A 16,900-nucleotide genomic window follows, 5' to 3' on the forward strand; every position below is an offset into this window, starting at 1 on the left:
GTGTGGGATGAGGGGTTGGTGTGGGGGGGGGGGGAGCAGGAGCAGGTTTCCACAGGTGTCCTCTGGGCTGGCAGTCGGAGCCGTGACGTGACAACGCCGTCCTTGAATGGGGCTGTGGGTCAGGCACCTCACACTTACCCCTCACAGCACCCTTGGAGTAGGAGGCATGACTTTATTATGCCTATTTTAGATGAGGAAACCGACAGAAAGGTCAAAGTCCAAATGCGCAGGGCTGGCTCTGCCCGGCTGGGGAACAGAGCAAAGCACTTCCTATCAGGGAACAGGGACACGACCTCCAGGGGCTGCAGGGCGGCAGCAGGAAACAGCTTGCACGGGGGAGGGGGCGGGGAGAGCTCTGAGGGGCCCGAGGGTGAGTTTCGAGTTACTCAGAAACTGTCAGGCTCTCGCACCGTTTTCCGACTGGGATGGCGACTCCGAGTCTTTGGGACCTTTCTGGACATGAGGGACGTCTCCCAGCCGGCCTGGAAGTCCTTGCTGAGGACGGTGATGCATGTTACTCAGGACTCCGGATTTCAAGGAAAGTAAATCCAACTGGAACTAGCTTAGCCAAAAGGGGAAGGGTGGTGACATCTGGGGACGGGCTTCCCCGGCAACAGGACCCCGGAACTCGTGTTGCCAGGAATCTCTTGTTTCTGTCCCTTTCCTGCCACAGACCAGCTCCCGCCATGGCAGACAGTGGCCTCTAACACACCGGGGCAGGTCATCCCACGCTTCCCGCCGCCAGAGAGGAAACTCCCGGAGAACCACTCTGACTGGCGCAGCTCGGGCCATGCCGGAAGTGGAGTGCCCGGGCAGGTGCCACCCCCCGACCAGTCTGTCCCGGACGGTGTGTGCTGGGAGCTGGGAGCTCGCTGGGGCCCAGGCCGAGCCGCCCCCCCCCCCAGGTCTCCCACAGCAGGTAGGGATGCGTGGCCCCCAGTGGGCCCTGCGCTGGGTGCCGCAGTCAAGAAGGCACCGTCCTCCAGTTCGCTTGAGCAGACATTTATTGAGCACCTGCCAAGTGCAAGTCACTGTGCTAGGCGCCACGGGAAATACAGAGTAAACACAGATGGTCCCTGCCCGCGAGGAGCTCACAGTCTAAAACGGGAGGTAAGACGCGGTACACGATCAGCTGCGGTGACACCAGCCAGAGCGGCAGGTGCCAGAGGCGAGACACGAAGCGCTGTGGTGTCACGGAACACGCGGGGCCGCTCCTGCGCGGCAGCACTGGGCAGGGGCGCGGAGGACTCGGCCGGCCTTGAAGAGGGAAGCCCTTTGGGAGCGCGGGTCTAGCAGGGAGAAGCACTCGGGTGGGCGGGCGCCTGCGGGCACCTGCGAACCCTGCGTGGCTGCGGGAGGCATGGGGAGGGCTGCGCACGGCTGGGAACGCTCAGCTCGGGCGTCTGAGCCTGATGCTGGGTCAAATACCACTGGGTGTCACTGAACAGGAGGGGTGACCAGAAGGAAGAGCAATCTGGCAGCACTGAGCACTGTGGGAGAGGGGGAGCTGATGGGGGCTGGCTGGTTGGGGCCCCCTGCCCAGGGCGGCCGTGAGAGCAGGGCTAGTGGGCAGCGGTGAGCAAAGGAGGGGGCGGGGGGGGGGCAGCGAGGTTAGGGAGAGTGAGACCCCTAAGAGTGAGGGCAGTTTCTCAGGATGCGGCCTACGGCCACCCGCACGGGCATCACGCAGGACCGTGCTGGGCTTGCAGGTTCCCGGGCCCTGCCGCCGGGCTGCCGCGTGAGCGAATCGGGGGCACCACACAGCAAGCTGCCTTTTCAACCTGAGCTCCCCCTCCACCTGGCCCCACAGGCGGGCCAACATTGGGGAACCGCCTGTTGAGAAAGAGAAGGGTTTAAGGACTGACTTTTAGGTAAAAGAAGGGACAAAAAAGAACGAAGACGTCCAGGAGAGAGGGAAATCTCAGAAAATAGGGAAAAGGCCCCACGGTAGCAAAAGCTGTGGCTGCCGCGTGTGCGCCCTGCGACCCGGGCTGAGCACAGGCCACGGACTCCAGCCACGAGTGGAGGGCGAGGGCCGGGTGTGCAGACTGGGGAGTGAGGCGCGGGAGGCAGAGCCACGGCCAGGCGGGATCCTTAGGGAATCGGGCTTTACTCTAAAGGATCTGAAGGAGGCAGGCTAGATGGCGAGGTAGACAATGAAATGGAGGTGAGTAGGAGGGACTGACTCCAGGCAGGAGAGGAGAGGTGGTGGTCGCAGGGCAGGTGGGGACGAGCAAGCCCCGCGAGGAGGGTGGGCAGGAGGCAGGCGGGGGTCTGAGGTGCGGGGCAGTACCAGGCTGAGAGTCGCCTAAAGCACACGGCCCTCCTTCCACAAGGAACACGACAAGCCTACATAAGACCGATGCCATCTCTCCTTTCACTGCTACCAAAGGCCCGCACCAGGCCCGGGTCCCCAGCAACACGGCTGCAGGGTCTCCCACACTCCTCAGAGAGGCTCCCAGAGCGCGGCCTGGGCGCTAAGGACAGAGGCACGGGCGTCACCCAGCCCCACCGGCCACTCCTGACCCTGCACAAACTCTCCAGCAAGACACCTGGTCTGTTGAATGTGGGTGACATGCTCTGCCCTGTCAGCCACACCACATTAATGCTGAGCCACAGGGAAGCCTGAGGAAGTGTCACCGTGGCCACGCCCAGGCAGTGGCTGAGGCCCACGGAAAGCACTGACTTAGCAGCAACGCTGGGCCCAGCGCTAGGAGGAGGCTGAGAACAGGTAATGAGTCCTTTTTATTTTTGTTTTTCTTGTTTCTGTTTTGTAGAGACGGGGTCTCACTGTGCTCAGTCTGGTGTTGAACCCCCAAGCTCCAGCGATACGCCAGCCTCGGCCTCCCAGAGAGCTAGGATTACAGGCGTTGAGCCACCACGCCCGGCCAATGAGTCCTTTTTTAATGGTTTGGTAATTAACTAAATTTAACTGAATTTGATGGATTTCAGAAAAACTGTGAATTGTCTCATTACCATTTATAAAGGTAAGCACTTAAGCTTTTCTGCATTCCTCCTGCTGGGTCCCTCCCATGCCCAGGAAGGGGAAGAGGGCAGGTAGATCTCTCAGAAACTCAAGGGTCACAGGTCAAAGGTCAAGTTGCTTCTAGAGCCTGGAAAACCCAAGACCCCCTCAGCCCAGCCAGTTCCACCCTGTGTCTCTTCTCTGAAAGCGAGGAGAAATACTGGATTGGCAAGGCTGCTGGACTGAACTCCAGCTGGCAGGTCAAGGCCACTGCAGACAGCTGGGCCCTCACACCTCTGCTGTGCTGCTGAAAACCACCCGCTGAGAAGCCCAGGCACAGGGGCTGTGGCTGAAGCCACCTTCCAGGCTTGCCTCAAGTCTCTACCTCTACTTCCACAGCCGGGCGACCTGGCAACCTGCCCCAAAGAGACAGGGGACAACCAGTTTCACATTAGGATGCAGCAAGGCATCCGAGAGAAATAAGATTGAGGTACAAGTCTGGCCACCTGGAGGGCTCTGGCTTTGTCCTGAGGGATGCAGGCATCAAACAAACCTAAGAGGAAACGCGCCTGGCAGGAACATTCTGGGATGCCACCCAGGCCCCTCACCATGAAGAACCAACAAGCACCCAGACCTCAGCCACTGTCCCGGGGGCTGGGAGAGAGAGATGGTCCAGAGAGCAGATGGGAACTTGACCACGAGCAGGCTGGGGAGCGCACAGGTGTAGAATACAAAGCCCTTTGAGGTCGAGATAAGAGTAAAGATGTTAAAAATTGCCCAGGAAAAGAACTTCACTGACACAGAATTTGGGCAACACTGAAAAAAGATAATACTAAGATATCAATTCTGAGAAAGACTCACAGGAAAGATTGTTTACGAGGACACTAAGGAGAAAACACAGGAAAAATAAATACAGGGGCTCTGGGACCCCACGGAAGTTACTAATGCTATTTATCGGCTTGGGTCATTCTTGAGAATAGAAAACCGCTTTTTGGCAAAGCTGCACAAATTCTACATCGGGACATCTCCCATGGTTCTGGACACAAGATGGCCACAATGATGGAGCTCTTCATTAAACTTCCTTACACCCTGCCATGGTCTTCAGAGGCTAAGACAAGACTTCTAGAGTCAAGTCAGGTGTGTGGAGGCCCCAGCCCGGTGAGTGCATGAGAGCACTGGCTGAGGAGTTTGGTCCCTGCCCAGCCACTCCACGGCCGTGGACGTGGCCCGTCCAGGAGGTGAGCATTCCGGGCCTCTGTTCCTCTTCTGTAGGGTGGAAGGGGAAGGAGGGTGGGGACTACACGAACTTCAACACTTCTTCTAGCCCTGTTATTCTGTGAGTCTGACTTTGCCCTGGTCATTAACAATGGCTAGGCACAAAGTGCCATCTAGTGGCACCACTGGTCCACTCCCACACATGGCTTCAACAAAAGACCCCACAGAAGCCAACCAACTAACTCCTACTGACTCCAACTCTGGGGGTGAGGGCAGAGGAGGCTGGGAGGGGTGAGCACACTTCATGTTAGTGGACATGACATATTCATCTCAAGAAAATATACTTTAAGAGATCTTGCTTTCCTTAAGAAAGCAACTCTTTTTTATTTAGAAAGGCTAACCATATCCATTTGTCAATATTTTCAGCTTTAAGGAAAATAGTTTAAAAAACATAAAAATGTAAATACACTCAAGAGTAACTGCTATTAAACAGTTCCGAACAGGCAGAAAATGTAGGCTTTCCTTTTACAGAAAATGTTAAATCTGTAATAGCAGCAAAATTTATATATAGAAAAAAGCTGGTTTTGAAAACCCAGATTTTTTGTACACAAAACATTTTTTCTATACAACAGCGTTTACACTGGGAAACGGGTTCTTCACATTGCGCTAGTTCCCGTCAGGGACAGGCAGTAGCTTGAGTTTGATCCGCGAGCCCTGAGCTCAAGCTCCTCAGCACAACCTTCAATCCAACACCATGGCAGAGAGCGCGTTCAGATCTTTCATGTACGGATGGGCCACCAAGATCTGGTCAATTTTCAGTCTCTGCTCTGAGTCAGGGAAGATCTTCAGAAGGGCTTCCCTCAGCTCGCTGGTTTCCGCAGAAGATCTCTGTGCTGGCATGGGCAGATTCTGCTGGATACTGGGAAGGTTCGGCAGGAGTGGGAAGTGGGGCTGCTGAGGAAGCCAGTGGCTAGGAGGGGCTCCCTGAATCCGGGTGGGAGGCTGGTGGCTGGTGCTGGCTGCCTGGTTGCCAGGGACTCTGAAGCTGGGGTCAAAGATGCCCACATTTGGCAGGGCATTGAGTAGGGGCTGCATGTCTCTGTGAATGGAAGCAAGTCCTGGTGAGTTGGGTTACATGATAAATAAGAAACCCTTCTAACATATCTACTGTTGGCCTTGGGGCTCAAGACTTTGCTCCCTGGTTTCCAAAGCAAGACATGAGATTGCAGTACAGGCGGTGATGTCAGCTGCCCCCAGAGGAGCCTGCAGGGATTCCACCGATGCCATCCCTAGACCGATCACAGCAGGGAAGGAGAGCTCTTCATGAGCTGGCACCAGCCTCCCAGGTCTGCTCCTGTGAGGACTGACCCCATCCAGCTGTTTGGCTCTAATCCAGGCTGCACCTGGGAGCTTTCAAAACACATAATGGGGTCTTACTCTTCTGGAGATTCTGATTTTGCACAGGGGCAGGGCTGATAGAAATTAGAAAAAGGGACCCCCAGGCCAGCATGTTGGCTCACATCTCTAATCTCAGCACTTTGGGAGGCCAAGGTGGGAGGATCCCTTGAAGCCAGGAGTTCAAGACCAGCCTAAGCATCATAGCAAGACCAATTTGTACAAAAAACTTAAAATTAGCTGGGCATGGTGGTGTGCACCTGTAGTCCCAGCTACTTGGGAGGCTGAGGCACGAGGACCATTTGAGCCCAGGAATTTGAGACTGCAATGAGCTATGGACACCACTGTACCCCAGCCTGGGAAAACAAGGCAAGACCCTGTCTCAAAAAAAAAAAAAAAAGAAGTATCTACTGATTGTCCTTAAGATTCATAAAAAAAGGAAAAAAAAAAAAAAGGAAAAAAAAAAAAAGAGGCCGGGCGTGGTGGCTCACGCCTGTAATCCTACCACTTTGGGAGGCCAAGGTGGGTTGATCGTTTGAGCTCAGGAGTTCGAGATCAGGCTGAGCAAGAGCGAGACCCTGTCTCTACTAAAAATAGAAAGAAATTATATGGACAACTAAAAATATATATGGAAAAATTAGCCGGGCATGGTGGTGCGTGCTTGTAGTCCCAGCTACTCGGGAGGCTGAGGCAGGAGGATCGCTTGAGCCCAGGAGTTTGAGGTTGCTGTGAGCTTAGCTGAAGCCACGGCACTCTAGCCTGGGCAACAGGCGCAAGACTCTGTTTCAAAAAAAAAAAAAAAAAACAGAAAGAAAAGGAAAGAAAGAAAAAGAGGCCCTATTTGGGCAGAGGGGTAACCCTACCGGCTCGTGGATTCTCCTTCCCCACCAAAGTCTGGGTGAGGTGCCGGTGTACGTGGACGTGTGCAGTGTGTGTGTGGGGGCAGACGCACTGTCCCAAAGCTGTCCACCTGCCTGCGGCCTGCAGCAGAGAAATGGGGCTGGCTGAACAGTTTTCCCAACCCCAAAACTCAACTAACTTCTAAAGTTAGCCCCCCTGTGGTAGAAGAGATTAATAAATTCTTTTTTTTTAACACTCCAACCTGCCCTCCCACTCAGTTGTTCTCTCTTACTAAATTCTTAACAAATTAGTTAAGACCTCTGTAAAGAGCCACTAGGTGAGAAGAAAAAGGGCAGGCAGGACTGAGCCCGCTACCAGGCTGCTGGAGGAGCGGGAGGAAGCAGAGACTCCCCTGGTCAAGTCTGCCCCGTGGCCCTGATGCTCACACACAGGCCTCAGGTCTACAGCTCAGCAGAGGCTTTCCAGGTCAAGAAGGGCGGCAGTGAACTGAGACGGACTGACGTGCAGCAGGTGTTACAAATGGCTGCCGTTCTCCTGGTGTGCGCAGAGAAGCATGACACTTGGGAACTAAGTCCTCATCTGTGTAATAGAACCCAAAGGCTCAAGGAGAAACAATTCACAAGACCAGGGAGCTAAAATTGTGGTGGTCTCCCGGACAGAAGACACCTCGGTGTGAATCTCCGCCATCACTGAATCCAAACCTAGAACCCCAAAGGCTCCCGTCACAAATAGAGATCAGCTGGAAAGTTTTACTGCCTAGAAAACTGGAGAGCTGTGTGTCTTCCCCTCAGTGTACCCCCGACCCCCCAGGATCCCCATGCAAATAGCTGCTGGGAAATGCAAAGCATTGTAGCCTATTTTAGCTTTAAAAAAGAAGAAAGGTTATATGCTATATGTCACCAAGGTTATATGATTTGCCAGTTAGGCAGGAAACTTCAGTTAACAATGTCTGTTACCTGAATTCTGAAAACAAACTGCCACTACACCAAGGTCTTAAAAACAAACAAACCAATCCAAACTATAACAAGAAAACCTAAACTATCAAATCAATTTCACATAAATATGGAATACTAGCTTTTCCATCCAGGGAAGGTAGAAATCAACTGTCAGTTCCCCAGGTCATGATTCCTGAATAAATTAATGTAAGCACAACATATTCAAAGTAAATGACCTTAGAAAATGAAAATAAAGACATTTTACACATATATAATGAATCCAAGTGGCATTCGCTAATAAGTGACCACCAGCATAGAAACTCTGCTTTGTCTTTTTACACCACGAAATAAGTTTGGCTCCCAATCCTCTCCTAGGATTAAAACCCAAAGGACCACAGCTGAAAATCTGGGGTGCGTGCTGGATTAGCTTCCACATGCATTACACCAGCAGTAAATCTAAGGCTTTAAAAAATTTTTTTTTGTCTTTCTTCTTTTTTATTCCCACTTGCTCATGCTGTATAAAAAAAATTAAAATGCCATTTTTAGTGTTTAAGGACAGCACTTGCACTAAAACACAATTAACTTAATGGAAAAAAATTTATTTGTTTTTTTTTTTTTTGACAGGAGTGCAGTGGCACAATCACAGCGCACTGAAGCCATGAACCCCCAGACTCAAGCAATCCTCCTGCCTCAGCCTCCTGAGGAGCTAGGACTACAGGGGCATGCCACAAGGTCCGGCTAATGTGTTTTTTTTGTTTGTTTGTAGAGACGAGGTTTCGGCATGTTGCCCCAGATGGTCTCAAACTACTGGACTCAAGTGATGACCTCTCCCCCATCTCAGCCTCCCAAAGTGCTGGGAACACAAGCATGAGTCACTACACCTGATCTGAAATAAATTTTTAAGTACAAGACAGTCTGAACAAGGAAATACCTAAGAAAGACTTCCTTCCGAAGAAATTCTTCTAATCGGGGTCCACTTCTTCCCAGAGGATCATCAGGAACCATAAATATGTCCCCCACGAATGTATATTGAAGCAATCTACAACACAGAAAATAATCACAGTGCTGGGGAAACACGAAGTCTTCATTGCTGCAGGCTGAGAAGTCTCTCAAAGTAGCTACCCAGTTCCAAAGCAATATTTCTGGTCAGCCTATAGATTCTAAGACTGCTTAACTGCCCAAAGGGGAAGCAAAAAAATAAATAAATAAATAGAAACCACCCAAGTTAAACCATTTAAATTTCTGTTTTGGACACAAATACAAGGACTAAGAAACGTGGTCACAGCTGGCCCTCAAATTTCTCAAAGACTTTCAGATTTCTAGCCCAGCCTGGAAAGCAGCTTCTTCTCCTACTGTAACTTTCAATATAACTTTCAAAAACAAGATGTAAAGACTGTCTGTCAGCTCAGGAACCAACAGGTACTCAATGAAGGTTTAATTTTAGAATAAAAGTGGTAATAAGTGTGCCCATAGGCAAACCTACTGAAAACAACCTTTTAAAAAAGAAAAACAATATATGAAGAAAGAAAATCTGAGGTCAGCAGAGCATTATTCATCAAATCTGGGGAAGATGGAAAAAAAAAAAATAGTCCCAAGTGCCTGTGTTTGTTGCCCAGGTCTTGTTTCTGCCTTGCTTTTGTGGATTCCGAAAGCAACGGGTTGGTCTGAAAATATGAATCTTGTATTCTCGTGCATTTAAAGCCTCCAGCATGCACAGGTGAGTGTCCCATAAATAGTGACAGTGAGCCCTGGGCAAAGATCCAACAGAAACACGCCCTAGGAGATTAATGGCTGATTAACCGTGCCCAGAAGGTCAAGGTCAAAGGCCAATTCTTGGTTCAGCTATCAACAACAGCTTTTTAACAGAATATGGGTCAAAGTGCATTTAGGAATTAACTCTCAACTGGGCTTTTACAGAATAGAATCTTTTTCTAAAATCCTCTAATGATTTAGCAAAATGTAAAGACCAGACAAGGGGAAACTGTGAGACCCCAATAGAGATAAATATGTAGTTATGCTAGTTATATTACTAGTTACATTATACACTAGTTATACTTAGTTTGAGGTATGTTGTTTCGTGTTTTAAGATGTGTGGCATATGTGACTTATCCCTGGTACTAGCATATACTCGTGCTTTTCGGTTTAAATAACCGGTCAGGCGATGCTTGTTAACAAAAAGTCCCAGAAGGCAGTGTTCACTGATCTTAAGGCAGTTTTCAGCAGGTGTACACATTCACAGTATCATCAAAAACAGAAGCAGCAATGAATGCTAAACTCTTGACTTAATTTTGTTATTTTGGATGATATCTAAACATGTTTTCAATACAGATGATTAAACTATGACTGTAGAAAGCTCAAGAAAAGCATCAGACATTAAAAAGTAGAAATAATCTTTCCCAACCCTCAAAAGTGAAATCCAATCAGCGCGCTGCTTTTGGTCCTCCCCTTGGTGGAATCAAAGTATTTCAGAGCTGGAACCTCAGGTGACATAACGTCCACCCTTTCCCTTCACAGTTGAGAAAAACGGGGAGGCCCAAGGACCTGCCAGTCACCATGGCATCAAGGCAGGGTGAAGTCAGGAGGCCATGTGTGCTCCATCACAGTTAACTGTGCCACAAAACTTTTCCCTTGTGGCACGCAAGAAAACACTGACATCTCAGAAGACACCACGTGGCCACACGCAGCGTGCCCACACCCGTCACTCGCTGGTTCTACAGCTTTGTGCTGGGTCCTCCCAATCACCTAGCGGGGCCAACCACCCTGTGGACTGTGAGGACGGCACGGCCATGTGACAATATGGTCCCCTATATTGCCTTCTGCAGGGCCAGCGTGCATAAAAAACGAACAGAATGCAAAAAGAAACAAAAAAACTTTTCTGCCCAAAGACAAAGAAAAACATACTACCTTTTTGTAATAATTTCTCGCCAAGAAACGGACTCAGTCACAAATTCTCTGAAGTTATCATTTGTTACAATTATGCCACCAGTTTTGTCTGCCAAGTGTAGCAGAAACCTGTGGTAATATAAGAGAATTTAAAATGAGCAACAAGCACCCCTGGCTTAGAGAAGCTGTGTTATAAGAAAACAAAGGGACATCCTGTTCACAGGAAAATTACCAAAGAATTTTAAGCAGCAGAAAAGTCAAGCCCGTCATCTGAATCTCTGAAATTATCAGTGATTATAAAAAAATTATTTTTCATACAACCTAATTCTTTTTCCAAATGACCTCAAGTATAATTTACATATTTTTCCAGAAAAGTCACATTATCAATAGTGGTAATATGAATACATGAGGACCAGAGCAGAGAATGAATTAAGTTGGCAAGCTATGACATCACAATTCTGTTTTTAGTTGCTAAGCTACAGACAATATTTTGGTTCTCAGATTAGCTGTTTGGTAAATCAGCCTTGCAATTCTTCTTTTCTGTTTTTTTAAATTTATAGGTTCATATTTTTTGCTCTGATTTAAGAAGAGATGTCTAGAACTACCTTTCTGTTTAGCCTAAGTTCTAGATTCATTCTAAAGGAAGTTGTGAAGGGACACACAGTGACGAGAAAGGGTAAGAATTAAATAGTAAAGAAGAATTCCGTTTCACTGGTGGAGATTATTCACATTCAAACCCTCTTAATAAGGTATCTGTGAGGAAAATGTGACGTTTATCCCTTAAGTCAGGATGACTGCTTTTGTCTAAGACAGTGTAGACAAAGATAATAAAACAATAAAGACAATCACTGGAATTAAAGCTGCAAAACAAATGCTTTTATTAGCAGTAATGAGTACTTAAAGGGAATTTAAAAAACAAACTTCAGGCCCGGTGTGGTGGCTCATGCCTCTTCTGGGAGGCCCAGGCTCAGGAGTTTGAGTATAGCCTAACCTCTCTACTGAAAATAGGAAAGTTAGCCAGGCATCATGGCGCATGCCTGTAGTCCCAGCTACTCGGGAGGCTGAGGCAGGAGGGTCACTTGAGCCCAGGAGTTTGAGGTTGCTGGGAGCTACGATAACGCCACTGCACTCTGCCCAGGGCGACAGAGTGAGACTCTGTCTCAAAAAACGAAACAAAACAAAAAGAAACCCCACCAAACTTCGTTAGTTTCAGAGATCTTAACAAACCTTGAGTTCTTTGGCTTTATTAGTGAACATTTTACAAATTATTTCTAACTTGCATGAGTTGTAAGTGGTGATGTCTGCTCAGAGGTGTTAATAAAAATAGGTAGTAAGGCTTCTGAGTGCAAGTCCTACGAATTAGGACATACATTCGTGTCCTCTAAAAACCCAGACAGCCATATAAATCAAGCTAAAGCTTACTATGCACACTTGTATATGGGTTCAAGTCCTGCTGGTGTGAGGACAAAGCTGCAGTGTCAGAGGACCTGAGCCCTGCAGGGTCCCTGCCCACTGTCACTGGGCTGAGCGAGAGGTGCCTTCCACACCAGACTCCCAGTACTGCTCACCCCTGCGCCTGCCCCCTCGTGCTGCCCTCCCAGCTGCCCTGTCCCTGCTGATTCTCCCCATCAGATCTGGTCTCTCACACCAGCCTGGTGCAGGGCAAGGGGCTGTCAATGAGAAGGCCCTCTTGGTGAACGAATGTCTGCTGTGGTCCCAAGTCCCCTTCCCCCTGCCAAGGCCCTCTTTTCATCTCTTACCCATTCAACTATCATTCACTGGCTTGGGTTGCAAGCTAGACACTATGTCCAGTGGGGAGTATTCAGGTGGAACACTGAGGCAAAAGCACCATGGGGGCTCTAAGTGCTATGAACCAGATAAACAGGGTAAATGCACGAGAGCAAACACTAAGCAACCACCACTTAGGTCCCCAAGTACTGGCAGACATATTCCTAATTCCACACCATGAGGAGCATTTTAAAAACTGGTCCTCATGCCACTGGGTAAGTTTAGAACCTTCTCTTAGGCAAAACTCCCCTCTGTTACTTACACGTGTGCCTTTTCTAGACCACAGTTTCTTTAGGGCAGGAGGCACTTCTGAACCACGTTATGTCCCCAGAACCTAGCTCTGCCCATTGAACTTAGTGCATTGGACTTGGTCACTGCTTAGTAAAGTGTTTTGTTTGTTTGAGACAGAATCTCACTCTGTTGCCCGGGCTAGAGTGCCGTGGCGTCAGCCAAGCTCACAGCAACCTCAAACTCCTGGGCTCAAGCGATCCTCCTGCCTCAGCCTCCGGAGTAGCTGTGACTACAGGCATGTGCCACCATGCCCGGATAATTTTTTTCTATATATTTTTAGTTGTCCAGCTAATTTCTTTCTATTTTTAGTAGAGATGGGGTCTGGCTCTTGCTCAGGCTGGTCTCAAACTCCTGACCTCAAACTATCCACCTGCCTTGGCCACCCAGAGTGCTAGGATTACAGGCGTGAGCCATCATGCCTGGCCTGCTTAGTAAAGTTTTTAAAAACAAATTTAAAAGGTGCATACTAAATGTTGGTGACCCAGGTACACTAGAGGCTACTTTCCAGGCACACCAGCATAAGAAATGCAGCTTGCTTCTATCACACTAGGGTCAGTTGAGACATCTTCCATTATGTGGAGGAAAACAGAGGGCTTAGGCATCACAATGACAAACTAAGTCAGTGGCCAAAAATAGAACAGGAGGAGACAGACATTAGTGAAAACCACTTTTGAGGTTGCCATGCTAAGATAAGACAAACATGACTTGAAGTATGTACCAAAGAAAGCCTACAACTAAATATCTACTCTTATTGATTTTCAGCCATGTTTTAGTAAAAATCCAAACCAAACCTCTTAACTCAACAGCTTCTTTTGTGACGTTCCTGAAACCATATAGCAAAGGCTGTTAGCATCATGTTAATGACAATAGATGTTAAAATTCTCAACCCCCCCCCGAGTCAAGCGAGTCCTGGAAGAGTGTGGACCTGTCCAGCAGGACAGCGCCCCCCCACTCACACCTTAGGAAGGAAAAGGGCCTTTCGTACCTGTCATCATGAGAAGCAATTCTTTCTCCAAAGACCATCCGGGCAGGAGTCAAAGATAATATTCCGAGCTCCTGGAGCTGGGTTAAGAAGTGCTGTTCTGTTCATGGAATAAGTTGAATACACATTCAGAAAATGGCCATATTCTCAGATGTGTAAATAAATGAAAGTACACCCCAGTGTTTCAATTGTAGAGTAGTAAAAACCTTTTTTCTGCTGACTCAATTTTACTAACTCATTGGGAAAGGAAAAAACAAAAAAAAATCAAGCAGATCCATACTAAGGCAAATACAATGTATGAAATGACTTTAGCTATTTTTTAAACATAAAAAGGTTCAACTCATTTGCTAAGAAAAGTAAATCATAAACCTGTATTTAATGAATCCTACCATCAAGAACTTTTTCAGAGCCATATTACAAGAAGCAGAGGACAAAGAGTGATGAGAAGAGGCCACAACAAAGGGTGCGGGTGGGGACAGGGAAGAGCTATGGGACTAGCAGCAGTGGGAGGGACCAACCGCTTCACCCAATCCCAAGAAAGGTCCCCCTTTCAAAATCCCCCTCCAGCCAGCCTCCTATCTAACTTCTCTTAGTTGTCTGTATAAATATTTACTGGTTTTAATGGGGGTGGGTGGTGACAGAGGAGAATGGGGGGCCAATGCCCCATTTTAGAAAACCAGTAATGGGCAAAAAGAAGCTAAAAGCTCATGGTCTGAGATTCCCACACCTGCATCCCCCACAATGGCACTCACCACTGACTCCAACTGAAATGCCCAAATATAGTGTTTTATTGTCCTAGAACAGCACAGTATATCAGGATTCTAAGACTCTTTCACAGATCCAATTGCAAAAGTAACTACAAAATGAGTGGATCTGCCTCATTCCTCATGTACCTGCTGTTAAAAACAAATACGCTCTTCACAATGAGGGAAGTTGGGAATACTTGGGAAATGTGTGGTTTGACCATTTCCACCTCACTAGTGACTAAGTTCACTTCCTGTTTAATGTGTTGGGCAAGCCTTGTACTCACCCTCCCTCTCTGATCTACCTTTTATTTCTAGGTACTCTGAGCTGCCTGGCAAAGCCTTTTTAACCATCTTCCAATCATGACCTAAGCCACAAACAACTTGAAGTTTCCCTGGAACATTTCATAATTCATAAAAAGTTCAAAACCTTCACGAGTGGCCTGCCGGTCAGTCACGAAGTACTTTACAGTTAACAGAAATGATTTATATTAAGCTATTAAACAGACTGTTAAATAGACATATTTGAAGGTGCCAAATTTATCAAGTGACCTCAAAAATACTATCTCAACAGTCAGAGATGCAGCCTAAAGGAAAGATATATTTTACTTTTTAGAAAGTAAAAAGAAAACTATTGTGATACATAATGAACTCAACTTTCTATACAAACGACTATATTAACTTTCTACCTATCCTTCCTCCAAGTATTTCTTATGCTATAACACTCTCTTCAACTGATATTTTACTAGGTGCAATGAATTTACAATTTTGTCTTTAAAGCTGCTGCCCATGGCACATGGCTCTATTCTAAGCAGCTAGGTGTTGCAATTATAAGCCAACTCACCAAACATCTAATTAGAAATCTGAAAAAATTCATTTTGTCTCACCTGTGACATTAGGATCACGTCTTGTTCTCCACTGAGGGACAAATACAGTGATGTTTCTGTTGCCAAGCTTCCAAAAATATTCGACTGCAATTGCAATTCCACGGCAAGAAAAGAACTTTTTCAGACCATGGCTATAAGAAAATAAGTAAAATTTATTTCAGTTTAAAGCATCTTAAAAGCATATTAAGTTCACTATGAAAGGCTAAAATCCACAGACAGCAAAAACAGAACAAAATTCCCCGCCCCTCTTTTTTTTTTTTAATTTTTTGGTATATGGTTGCATGGTCTGCTGCTTTGCAAAGCCAAGACAGCACCCTTTGTGGAAGATATAAGACAGAATCTTATGATTTTTCTTGTATTTTGTTTAGTTGATGTAATCAGGTGTGCCATTGTGGTAGAAGGCTATGAACTTCATGGTAATACTTGTTTATTGTACTTTTTCTTTTTTAAAAAAGAACCCATTCTATTGGGGGGAAAAAATACTATTTTTAAGTCCTGCCGAGTCACTGGCCTCTGAAGTACCTGCCGAAGCAGAAACAATTTAGTAGCTGTGCTGATGCTTACTCCTAGGACGGAGGAATGGGGTGAAAATGTGACATGGTTGGCACCACTGCAGTGTCCAAGGCTGCACCTGCCTCCCGCCTCAGTATGGCTCCACCCTCCTTCTGGGGAAAGGCAACATTTACCCCGTTCACACCTTACAGGAAGCAAGCTGAGGGCAAGGCTCAAATGAAACTAACTGGGGGCCATGGAAAGTGATTTTGTTGAAGAAAGCAGAAACCAGGGGAAAAAGGTAAACAAGAAACAACAGAGGATTAAAAAATGCACACTCTCCCAAAAATACAGTGTCACATTTCAAAACCAAGGAAGAAAAATATTTAAATTTTATTCTCCAGAAGTGGAGGTAAAAAAGAATAGTGTTTTTTAAGTTTAAAATTCTGTAGGCAGTAATCTGTTTGTCTACCCATGGGTATTAGAAAGAAAATAATATCAAAATCTCAAACTGTGACGCTACAGTTTATGAGATTAGCATAATCTATTTTCACTGCTTCAGTGATCACCTATATTCCAGTGACAGTAAATTCTGCATCTTCAGTCCTGACTTCTCTCCCTGTCTACTACCACACATCAAAACTGCTTCATGAATATTTATTCCACTTGAAAGTCCTGCCATCGGGGACACGTGTGTCCCAAATTAAACCCAGGCTCTCCTAATTCCAACCCACCCTGCAAATGCCAGTTAGATTAACCTCTGAAAGCAGCCCGAGGCCTTTGATTCTGCTCAGGGCCGTCAGCAACACTGTCCTTCTAACACAGATCCTCTGCCTGGCTCTAGGGCCACTCCTCCTCTGACTAGTCAGAAAGGATCTGGCCAAGTGAGCCTCCCGCTACCATCTGTCAACACACTCAGTTCTGACCAGATGGTCCTGCTATCTTGCCCCTCCTGGTCTCTCAGCTTTTCCTTTTGTTGCTTTCTTTGTGGACAATTTTCTTGCACCTTTCCCTTGCTCCTTCTTCAAATGCCCCCAGGACTGAATTCCAGTCTCTCTTCTTCTAGGAAGCTATCTCTAGACACAGGCCCTCTATCAGCCTCCTCCCTCTCCTCTGACTGCCTATCTTGTATGGTGCACCAGAACCACAGAGACAGAATGAATTTAGATTCCTGTGAAAGATGAGGAGACGACACTTAGAGACAGAGCGATCTGCCCTGGGTGCACAGCCAGAGGGTGGAGGAGCTAAGTCAGACTCAAGCGTCCTCACTCCTGGCCAGGGCCCTTCCCACTCCTGCACAGTGGTACCTGCGCACCAACGGTCCTCGAGAACAGGAATGGGCTGGACACTCACAAACATCTAATGCCATGAGGGAATTAGAAAAGCTGCTCACGAACTCTTTTTGGAGGCTAACGTCTACTCTCTTTTTCAGTGAACCATAAATAAGAAACTACAGAGGATCT

General features: G+C 47.3%; 1 protein-coding gene and 1 long non-coding RNA gene across 3 annotated transcripts in view; one reads left to right on the forward strand and one right to left on the reverse strand.

Annotated features, from left to right (window-relative positions):
- Nucleotides 1-986: 986 nt before the first annotated feature.
- Nucleotides 987-16,900, reverse strand: part of N4BP1 (NEDD4 binding protein 1) — a 58,605-nt gene continuing 42,691 nt past the window's right edge. For both annotated transcript variants that reach the window (XM_045533101.1, XM_045533102.1), the window contains exons 3-7: nt 14,946-15,076; nt 13,319-13,415; nt 10,276-10,383; nt 8,303-8,410; nt 987-5,279 (exon numbers count right to left, since the gene is read on the reverse strand). In XM_045533101.1, coding sequence (XP_045389057.1) covers nt 4,922-5,279; nt 8,303-8,410; nt 10,276-10,383; nt 13,319-13,415; nt 14,946-15,076 — 802 coding nt within the window. In that variant the 3' untranslated portion in view covers nt 987-4,921. The remainder of the gene's footprint in view (nt 5,280-8,302; nt 8,411-10,275; nt 10,384-13,318; nt 13,416-14,945; nt 15,077-16,900) is intronic.
- On the forward strand, nt 1,902-14,522 carry LOC123624957. Its single transcript, XR_006730314.1, has 3 exons — nt 1,902-2,731; nt 8,138-9,088; nt 14,377-14,522. It is a non-coding gene; the product is annotated as an uncharacterized LOC123624957 (long non-coding RNA).

This window comes from Lemur catta, chromosome 20 (genome assembly GCF_020740605.2).
Source record: "Lemur catta isolate mLemCat1 chromosome 20, mLemCat1.pri, whole genome shotgun sequence".
In the NCBI taxonomy this organism is placed as follows: Eukaryota; Metazoa; Chordata; class Mammalia; order Primates; family Lemuridae; genus Lemur; species Lemur catta.